This window comes from Xiphophorus hellerii, chromosome 9, assembly GCF_003331165.1.
Source record: "Xiphophorus hellerii strain 12219 chromosome 9, Xiphophorus_hellerii-4.1, whole genome shotgun sequence".
Classification (NCBI taxonomy): domain Eukaryota; kingdom Metazoa; phylum Chordata; class Actinopteri; order Cyprinodontiformes; family Poeciliidae; genus Xiphophorus; species Xiphophorus hellerii.
In genome coordinates this window covers 29,915,002-29,925,770 of record NC_045680.1, presented here as the reverse complement: position 1 = coordinate 29,925,770, position 10,769 = coordinate 29,915,002, and the positions used below count along the sequence as shown (strand labels likewise).

The following is a 10,769-nucleotide window of genomic DNA, read 5'->3' as shown; positions in this document are numbered from 1 at the left end:
TCTGATGAGGCCCACCACCGTTGTGTCGTCCGCGAACTTCACGATATGGTTGGTGGCGAACCTGGGGACGCAGTCGTGTGTCATCAGAGTGAACAGCAGAGGGCTCAGGACGCAGCCCTGAGGGGAGCCTGTGCTGAGGGTGATGACATCGGAGGTGTGTTGTCCGATCCGGACTGACTGAGGTCTGTCGGTGAGGAAGTCTAGCAGCCAGTTTCGCAGGGGGGTGCTGAAGCCCAGGTGTCCCAGTTTTCCTGCCAGATGCTGTGGGATGATTGTGTTGAACGCTGAGCTGAAGTCCAGGAACAACATCCGCACATGAGTGTTCTTCTCCTCCAGGTGAGCCAGGCTCAGGTGTAGGGCGGAGGAGATGGCGTCCTCAGTGGAGCGGTTTCGGCGGTAGGCAAACTGGAACGGGTCGAATGTGGAGGGGAGTCTGGAGACGATGTGTTCTTTTACCAGCCTTTCAAAGCACTTCATCATGATGGGAGTCAGTGCCACAGGCCGGTAATCGTTGAAAGAGTGACTTGAGGTTTCTTCGGCACCGGAATGATGGAGGCAGTTTTGAGACAGGCTGGCACTGTGGCTTGGTCAAGTGAGGTGTTAAAAATGTCTGTTAGGACACCAGCCAGCTGACCTGCGCATTCCCTGAACACCCGCCCAGGTATGTTGTCGGGGCCTGGGGCCTTCCATGGGTTGACTCTTTTCAGAGTCTTCAACACATCGGCTGTGTCCAGGCAGAGTGCCTCCTCTTCCTGGTGGGGAACAGTTTTCTTTGCCGGAGTACTGTTCAGTGCCTCGAACCTCCCAAAGAAGTTATTGAGTCCATTTAGAAAGTCAGCATCAACTTCACCCACTGGGGGGGAGGATGGATTGTAATCTGTGATCGCCTTTATGCCTTGCCACATACTTCTGGTGTTGCTGGTGTCGTGGAAGAACTCCTGTATTTTTCGACTGTGGGTTCGTTTTGCTAACCTGATAGCACGGTTCAAGTTGGCTCTCGCTGTCCTCAGTGCCTCCTTGTCGCCAGACTTGAAGGCTGAGTTCCGTGCTTTTAGCATTTCCCGTACCTCCTTAGTCATCCAGGGTTTTTGGTTGGCCCGGGTGATAATGTTCTTAGTGATGCTGACGTCCTCTGTGCACTTGTTGATGTAGGCTGACACCGTCATGGCGTACTCATCGATGTTGATCTGGTCGTTGTAAGTGGCTGCTGCCTTGAACATCTCCCAGTCAGAGCACTCAAAACAGTCCTGAAGTGCCTCCATGGCCCCCTCAGTCCACATTCTCACCTGCTTCACTGTAGGTTTTGTTCTGATCAGCAGGGGCTTGTATGCAGGAATTAGCATAACAGATAGGTGGTCTGAAGAACCGAGGTGGGGGCGGGGGGCTGCTCTGAATGCTTCTTTGATGTTGGTGTAGGCCAAGTCTAGAGTATTCACTCCCCTGGTTGGAAAATCCACATATTGGTTGAAGTGAGGGAGAACAGTCTTCATGTTGGCCTGGTTAAAATCCCCAGCAATGATGAAAACGCCCTCTGTGTGTGAGGATTGCAACTCACTGATGGTCCGGTAGAGAACACTCATAGCCTCTTTAGTGTTAGCACTGGGGGGCACATATACGGCAGTGATGCTAACAACAGTAAACTCCCTGGGCAGGTAGAATGGTCTGCAGTTAACAGTCAGAAGCTCGATGTCCGGGGAGCAGTAACTGGCGACAGTCATGGCATTTTTACACCGGTTGTTGTTGATGTAGATACACAGCCCCCCTCCTCGGGTTTTACCGCTGAGAGCGCTGCTCCTGTCTGCGCGGAATGTAGCGAGCCCCTCCAGGCTAACAACGTTGTCCGGTATGGACGAGTTGAGCCCAGTCGCAGTCCTGCAGTACCTGCAGGACTGCGACTGGAGGCCTGGAGTTTGAGACGCCTGCAGTATAAACTTCACACTAAACTCAGTGATTATGAAAATAATTTAATCGCATTTTGTTGAGACCAAAGAACATTTTGAAAAACTGTTTGGTCCAGTTCCTTTGTGTAACTGGGTCTATATTGTTAGTTGTATATTTTCACAAAATGTTTTCTTTAATTTATTTGTCCTCTTATACTTGTCTGTCTTTGCGTTCCTTTGTGTCTGCTATGAGGGGTTTGGTCCTCCAGCTCCGCCCTACTTTCTTCTTCTTTTGTTTGGGGTCCTCCAGCACCATTATAAATGTTAAGTTGTTCATTTCTTCTTCCCTTTTGTTACTCGTTCCACTGGGAAGAGGCAAGTTTTATAATCCATTGTAATCCTTTCATTTATATTGTCCAAATGTTTATTTTTTTCTTCTGTATTAATGTTAGGTGTTTTAATATTTTCATTCGAGTTGCTATTATGCATTTATAAGATTTGATGCATGCTAACATTATTATTTTGTATAGATCGGGTTGGAGAACTGGAGCACATGCTACGTGCTAATGCTAATATCTCCTGATTGACAGATTGAATAAACGGAGAGCCTCCAAACCCAGACTGGTGTTTTATGGTTTATCCTATCAACACACAACACAGAAGTCCACCGGTCACACTTGCAGTTCACTTCAGACAGCAAATAATATCCATAAAACAAATGATTATGCATTTTAGATTTCTCCACATATTTTACATCTTATATAAATTATTTTGATTTAAATTCTATCTAAAGATTTTCACACACACCTTTTGTTGCAATTTAAAGTTTCCATTCACTTGTTCTGGTTAAGTTTCTATTTCTGACAAAGCAAACAGAAAGTAAACTCCAGCCTCTCCCTGACTGGTTAAATTGGTGTTTTCTCCTGCGGAGCCTCATTCCTTCAGACTGACGTCCTGCAGTCAAACATGTTTACGTGTCTCTGAGCTCAGGTTGAGACGTTTCAGGATTACCTCTGACAGAAACGCTGGAAAGCTTCAAAATCAAGACATCCTCAAAGTGATTTGAAACAGCTGGATCATGAGGTGAGTGATGGGAAATATCTGAGATATGATGATCAGATTTATCTCACATTGTGGCCAGTGGACCTTTCTCCCGTCTGTTCTGGTTTTCCTCCGCTCTTCTCTTCTTTATCTCCTTTGCTGTTCGTTTCTCTGTTCAGAGTTAAATCTTTCTCTTCAGTCCCATCATCTCTCTTTGTTGTTGGACGTGAAAACCTGAACTTTAAAAGCTGATTGTCTTAAACCTATTTTTCTGTCTGCTGGATGTTTTCTCTGATTTTTTATTAGTTACATTCTGTTGTAACTGGAGTAAAAATGTCTAAATCAGGTTAATAAACACAGGACTATTCTTTCCTCCATCTTTCTCATCAGAACATCTTCCTGATTTCTTCACAGTTTTTATTTCACTCATAATCACTTCATTTTCTCCCAGAGATGCAGATTAAAATCACAAATTTGTTTACTTTTGTTGGTTTTTCCAACAGTTCTGATGAAATGTTGAAGTCCAGACTCAACGCCCTGCAGAGCCACTTCACCTGGGATCTGAAATCCAGCCGGCAAAACCTGACCTACCTGAGAATCCGACTGGAGGACATCGGCACTGAAGAGGGAAACTTCTGGCTGGGTCACGTCTACAACCTGCTGGGCTTCATCCAGTACCAGCTGGGCTCCTCTGAAGACGCCCTGAACCTCTTCAACCGGGCCGCTGAGACCTTCCAGAGGCAGAAAAACGCTGATGAAGGTCCCTGGTTGATGGTGAACTTTGGGAATCTGGCCTGGCTGCACCATCACCTGGGAGAAGATGAGAAGAGTGAAGACTACCTGTCAAAGGTCGACGGTCTGATGAGGAAATACCCAGCTCCACCTGAGTTAGAGCGCCACCCAGAGGTCTTAGCTGAGAAGGCCTGGACCCTGATGAAGTTTGATAAAGAGAAGAAGCTGGAGGCTGCAGAGCTCTTCCAGAGAGCCATCGAGATGCAGCCGGACACCGTGGAGTGGCAGAGCAGCTACGCCATACTATCAGCACAAAGTCTAGAAGAAAGCATAGAGAAACTGTTCGCTGGCAACCTGGAAGAGCTGAGATCAGCCAAAGAACGAGATCCAGATAACTTATGCATTGCTGCTCTTTATCTGGAGGCCAAAGCTGCGTCAATTAAGCGTGAAGCAAGAGAGTTAGCTGAAAGGATCCTAGAGAGGCCGATTAACAACTACTGTGGCATCGATGTACTACTGAGTCTTTACATGAAGCACATCTCTAAAGATGAAGCTGTTGACATAGCCAAAGAGGCTCTGAGGAGACATCCAGACTCACGATACGTGAAAAGGGCGGCTGCAAAGTACTACACTAAAAAGATTTTATCTAATTGCAGCAATCCTGACCCCAGAAGGATCAAAGAAACAATCAGTCTGTGGGAGGAAGTGGTTGATGCTTATCCTGAATCCTCCCTTAAAGAAAGATTAGCTCTAGCAGACGTACAGGCAAAGATAGATAAAGAGGAAGCTGAGCAGATTTACAAAGAGCTGCTGGAACAAAGACAAGATCTGGATCCAGCAGGAAAACAGATGCTTTACTGTCGCTACGCCAAATATTTATTCTTTATGAAAAATAACAGCTGCGAGTCAACTGAGTACCACATGAGGGCAGCAGAGATCCAAGAAGAGTCAAAATATCGACATTCCAGCATCACAGAACTGAAGAAGACCTTAACAAGAGAAACTTCCAGAAGAAACGGAGACGCTGATCTGTGCAAACGCATCAAGGAGCTTCTGGCCAGACTGGGAATTCAACCTGCAACCCAGAACCACTGAATGTGATCAGAACACATTCTTAAACTATTTCACATTAGCATCAAATATAAGCGGAATAATTTAGATAAGTAAGTTGTTTTCATATCTATGAATGGGTCTTCTTCTGTAACTTGATTTTTTGCTAAATAAAAGTTGGAGTTTCACCTTCTTGTTCTTTCATTACTTCCTTGAATTTTAAATTTAAAAAATAAATACACAGCTCCACCTAGAGGCCACTGCTGAGATGACCTGGACTGATGTTTGACGGCGCATCAGAAAAAAATGACTATTTTTATTGAACAGGTATTATTAATTATTATTAATATTGGTATTTTTTATGTATATAATAATACCTGCTGGTCAAATTGTCTCTATTCTAAATGCTTGTGGACTCTCAACAAATGAAGCGGTTCTGGTCACACAAAAGGCTGGAAGTTGTTTTTCCTGCAGCTGCATGAGAACCAAACAGTTTCTGGGTTTGGATCCTGATCCTGGAGGAAAACTCTCTGCCTGCAGATAGAACAAAAGGTAGAACAAAAGAGCCAACAGCTGCGTCCTGGCCTCCTGGGTTCTACGGTCATTTGAGCAAAGAAAAACATGAGATAAGATTTCACAGATACCTGTGGAATCCGGAGTCTCTCCCGTTATCTCTCCTTACATAAATTCTCAGGAGAAACTTAAATCCAGTAATTTTGGTTCAAGGAAAGGTTATCTTCACAAAAACCCCGTTTAGCATAAATCCTGAGCAATTTTCTAATACTAAACAAAACATTTTCATTCAAACAATTTCCATTTGATTCTGATATAGTCACAGATAGTACAATTTTCAAATACATTCATCATTCACTAGATTAGTAGTTCTAAAATGAGATATACAATCTTCAATAAAAACATGCTATTAATACTTAGAAAAATGTCTTAGAAATTAAATGTTAGTGGTTTCAACATTCTATGTTGTATTCAGTTTTACACCATCCCAGATGTTGGTTCTGGAAGACTTTTGATCTTCTGTGAACCAAACAGGCTTCTCTCCTCCAGGCTCAAGTGATAGTGCCCTGCAGGAGATGCTAATTTTATGGCCTCCTGTGCTCTGACAACACAGCAGGAGACCCATTGAGAGATCTTTTGATCTGCATTTGGTTCCTTTTTAAATCCTTAACACAAACCTGTTCAAAATTAAGAAATTTGTTCAAAATAAGAATGTTCAATATACCTTTTACACATGCCGTAAGATTAACTGTATTAAGCACTAAAAATAATCATTTTTCCTCTAACAAGGGTTAGTATACTTTTATCTTTAATCAGGAATTTGTTTGGCATAAAAAAATCCCCCGGAGCCAAACCCTGCAGAACATCATCATTCATGATCCCTCCACAGGGCCGTAAAGCCGAGTCATCGTCCACTTTATTATTGGAGCCAAGTTTCTATTCTCTGCTAGAGCAGCTGAAGAGGAGAAACTGTTAAACATGAGTTTGTAATTTAACCACTGAGAACTAGAAAATAAGAGCCTGGAGTTAAAGTTTCCATTCAGTTGTTCTGGTTAAGTTTCTATTTCTGACAAAGCAAACAGAAAGTAAACTCCAGCCTCTCCCTGACTGGTTAAATTGGTGTTTTCTCCTGCGGAGCCTCATTCCTTCAGACTGACGTCCTGCAGTCAAACATGTTTACGTGTCTCTGAGCTCAGGTTGAGACGTTTCAGGATTACCTCTGACAGAAACGCTGGAAAGCTTCAAAATCAAGACATTCTCAAAGTGATTTGAAACAGCTGGATCATGAGGTGAGTGATGGGAAATATCTGAGATTTTTCTAAAATATGAATCTCTCACTGGGTTCACTTGACCTTTCTCACCTCTGTACTTGTTTTCTTGTGGTCCTGGATTTATCTCATTCTTAGAGAAAATTGCGTGAGTTTAGGTACAGCAGGTCAAAGGTCAGGCTAAAGCTAACAGAGATGATACTCTTCTCGAGTTGTTCAACAGTTCCAATTTATCCTTTTTATTTTCATCACTTGATGATCCTGAACCATTTCTGTCCTTTCCAACGACGGAACAGTAGTTTGTCCTGTAACCGGTGGGTTGTGGGTTTGAAACCGCCATCCGTCTGCCTCTGTCTTAGTGTCCATGTGAAGACGCTTCACTCGCCTTGCCTGCAGGTGGAGGTCACAGTTCTTCGGTCAGATCAGGGTAGCTGTAGCTACCATGTAGCTCACCACCATCAGTGTCTGAGTGTGAATGATGACTGTAGTGTGAAGCGCTTGGAGTCCTCTGGACTTGATGAAGCGCCTAAACAGTGCAAGTCATTTACTTTACTTCTTCATGTTTCCCTGGAATCATTATTTTATTCTCTCTGAACAGATTAACTTTGTCTTCATGATTTGCCAGCAGCTCTACAGAGACTTCAGAGTCCAGGCTGAACGCGCTGCAGAGCCACTTCACCTGGGAGCTCCAACCCTCCAGGTCCAAACAGACCTACCTCCGGGACGCACTGGGAGACATCAGCACTGAGGAGGGGAACTTCTGGCTGGGTCACGTCTACAACCTGCTGGGCTTCATCCAGTACCAGCTGGGCTCCTCTGAAGACGCCCTGAACCTCTTCAACCGGGCCGCTGAGACCTTCCAGAGGCAGAAAAAACGCTGATGAAGGTCCCTGGTTGATGGTGAACTTTGGGAATCTGGCCTGGCTGCACCATCACCTGGGAGAAGATGAGAAGAGTGAAGACTACCTGTCAAAGGTCGACGGTCTGATGAGGAAATACCCAGCTCCACCTGAGTTAGAGCGCCACCCAGAGGTCTTAGCTGAGAAGGCCTGGACCCTGATGAAGTTTGATAAAGAGAAGAAGCTGGAGGCTGCAGAGCTCTTCCAGAGAGCCATCGAGATGCAGCCGGACACCGTGGAGTGGCAGAGCAGCTACGCCATACTATCAGCAGAGTTCCTCACAGACAACTTAAAGAAGCTGAACGCTGACCGGCTGGAGATGCTGAGATCTGCCAACGAACAGGACCCAGATGACTTATGCATTGCTGCTCTTTATCTGGAGGCCAGAGCTGCAAACGGAGAAATCGTCCATGGTGAAGCTCGAGTTTTGGCTGGAAAGCTGAAAGAGAAACCTGTCAACAGCTACAGCGGAATCAGCCCATTGCTGCGTCTGAACAAAAGGTTTAAACTGGAAGACGGCGCTGAAGAATCTCCAGATGAAGCTCTGAATCAAACCCAACAGCAAAGATCTGATGCAGAGAGTCTCACAAAGAAGATCCTTTCTAAGGACTACAGAACTGACAGCAACGAGATCAACGGAGCAATCAGACTCTGGGAGGAAGTGATTCATAATGATCCTCAACCCAAACTTGAAGATAAAATCACTTTGGCGTCCATACATGCAAAGCTAGACGCAAAGAAAGCTGAGCAGATTTACAAAGAGCTGCTGGAACAAAGACAAGATCTGGATCTAGCAAGAAAACAGATGCTTTACAACGTCTACGCCAAACATCTATTCTTTATGAAAAATAACAGCTGCGAGTCAACTGAGTACCACATGAGGGCAGCAGAGATCCAAGAAGAGTCCAAATATCGACATTCCAGCATCACAGAACTGGAGAAGACCTTAACAAGAGAAACTTCCAGAAGAAACGGAGACGCTGATCTGTGCAAACGCATCAAGGAGCTTCTGGCCAGACTGGGAATTCAACCTGCAACCCAGAACCACTGAATGTGATCAGAACACATTCTTAAACTATTTCACATTAGCATCAAATATAAGCGGAATAATTTAGATAAGTAAGTTGTTTTCATATCTATGAATGGGTCTTCTTCTGTAACTTGATTTTTTGCTAAATAAAAGTTGGAGTTTCACCTTCTTGTTCTTTCATTACTTCCTTGAATTTTAAATTTAAAAAATAAATACACAGCTCCGCCTAGAGGCCACTGCTGAGATGACCTGGACTGATGTTTGACGGTGCATCAGAAAAAAAAATGACTATTTTTATTGAACAGCCTAAACACTTAACATGTTAGTGTAAATCATGACGACAGCAGACAAATAAAATAAGTTTCAAGATACAGTTTGTATCTTTGAACGATGCTACAGTTTAAAATTTACCCTACTGTCTATTTTTTCTGTTGTAGTTTGCTTCGTGTGATTCTGCTGGGGGATATTAAAAAATGAGGATCATTATATGCTAGCTTTGGACAAAACGTTTGGCTCTTTTCCTCTTTAATCTTGCCCGGGATCTTCCGAGTCCTTGGCGAGTGACGCTCTCCGTGCAGCGACGTGCAACGACCGCGTGCTGGTAAAACGAAACAACACAACGTGTTGACGTCACAGATCACAGAGTTTAATCTCATACAAAGCAATGAACAACAAAGCTGCAGAGGAACAGAGATATACATTTTATACAGACTACACAAAACAGACAACACGAAACACATAAGACAGACAAAGGCGCCCAAAATGTGGAGGAAAAGATGAAAAAAAACCTCTCCGTTGGCTTGCTGACTTGTACTTTTAATGAAAGAGGTGTTTCCCTATTTAATATATGCAGTCAAGGCGTTCCGTTCTTTGACCAATTAGAAACTTCCTCAACACCCAGAGATCCTGGGACTCCCCCTATCTCAGCTCCGATGTCTGGCTTTTATCTAAGTCAAAGGGCGGACGACTTCGTCCTGGGCCGCGCCAGGTACGGGGAGAGGCGCCAAGAAGTCTCTTCTGCTCTCTCGGAATTGTAAATTTTATTGCTGTGTCTGTCAAAAGGGGGAGGAAAAAAGGCCCTGCTTTGGCCTGCTTCTTCAGCTGAATTCCCAAATGTTCAACAGAAAACTATTCCAAATTAAAGTGTTGGCTATACCTTTACACATGTCGTGGATTAGCTATATTAAGCACCAAACAATAATTATTTTCTTTACAGTTCCCCCTTTTGAGGTCTTCAAAAAGACCTCAATAAAAATTGATTAAGCCTTCTAATGCAGAACCAAAACTATGTATTAAAAAAATAAAACAAAACAAAAAATAGAAAACAAAAGGTTGACGTAGCCTAATTATATACAGTTCCCCCTTTTCAAACAAAACCCAAGGGTAAAAACGACTTATCCTTACAGAAATATAAAATCATAAAACAAAAACACAGGATAAACAAAACCCAAAATGCACAATGAAAAATGAAAAAATAAAACAGGGACATACATAGTAAAATTAGTAAGAAATGCTCTGCAACTTAAAAGACAACATTCACCACCCAAGTACAACCTGTCAAATGAGAAAGACACAAAATTACAATCTGTTGCTCGTCTTTTTCTGTTTTTTTTTTTTTTTTTTTAAATGTCCATCGACAGTCTCTTAAAAAATATGAAGTCTTCGTCAGGAAATGTTCAAAAAATGCGCGCAAAAAACAAAACGACAGTCCTTTCCAGAGTTCACAACGAACGAAAAACACGCAATAAAAGTTTATGATGATCCTCTTGCAGCTTGATCTTCTTCGACTGGAAACCTCAAGAAACGACCTGTCACAGGTCATTACACAGACATTTTGTGTTCAACATGAATTTCATTAGCATCAGAAACACAATTACCACATTCTTTAATATCATCTTCATTACAGTCAGCATAATCAAACGATGGTTTCACCTAAAAATAAATTTGTTTTGTTATTTTCCATCCAGGGAAATTATTTTAATCCTTTTTATCAAAGAACGCAGACTTTGAAGGAGACCACATCCGCAGGGCACCAGGAAACCAGCTGCAAAACTATAATGACAAGACAGAGATCAGATTTATCCAAAGGCATCATTCATTTGTGTAATTCAACACAAACATCTTCAATTCACTTTGTGTTCAAGTGAATCCTCCAACGCTCGTGGCTCTGTGGCTGTTGTCTTCGAAATAAGTGTGAAGCCGCTTCTCCAAACAGCCCCACCCCCGCCTCGCATGACACAGCTTGTATGACAGAGTCCAGAGTCCTGGAGCACCGAGCTCCAGGGCAGTCTGTGTGTAAAACCATGAGCAACACATCACTTGAAACCTTATCTCCTACTCTGTCCAGTTCTGTTCA

The 10,769-nt window shown here is 43.3% G+C and overlaps 2 protein-coding genes across 2 annotated transcripts; both read left to right on the top strand.

Moving 5' to 3' along the window:
* The first annotated feature begins 2,752 nt into the window (after nt 1-2,752).
* Nucleotides 2,753-4,891, top strand: LOC116725275 (interferon-induced protein with tetratricopeptide repeats 2-like). The gene is made up of 2 exons (XM_032571214.1): nt 2,753-2,963; nt 3,425-4,891. The coding sequence occupies exons 1-2, from the start codon at nt 2,959-2,961 to the stop codon at nt 4,746-4,748; spliced, it is 1,329 nt and encodes a 442-aa protein (XP_032427105.1). The 5' UTR covers nt 2,753-2,958; the 3' UTR covers nt 4,749-4,891.
* Nucleotides 4,892-6,081: 1,190 nt separating this feature from the next.
* Nucleotides 6,082-8,577, top strand: LOC116725297 (interferon-induced protein with tetratricopeptide repeats 1-like). Its single transcript, XM_032571253.1, is given in 3 exon segments — nt 6,082-6,505; nt 7,110-7,353; nt 7,355-8,577. Coding segments are annotated over 3 exon segments (1,329 nt in total). The 5' UTR covers nt 6,082-6,500; the 3' UTR covers nt 8,435-8,577.
* The last annotated feature ends 2,192 nt before the right edge of the window (nt 8,578-10,769 follow it).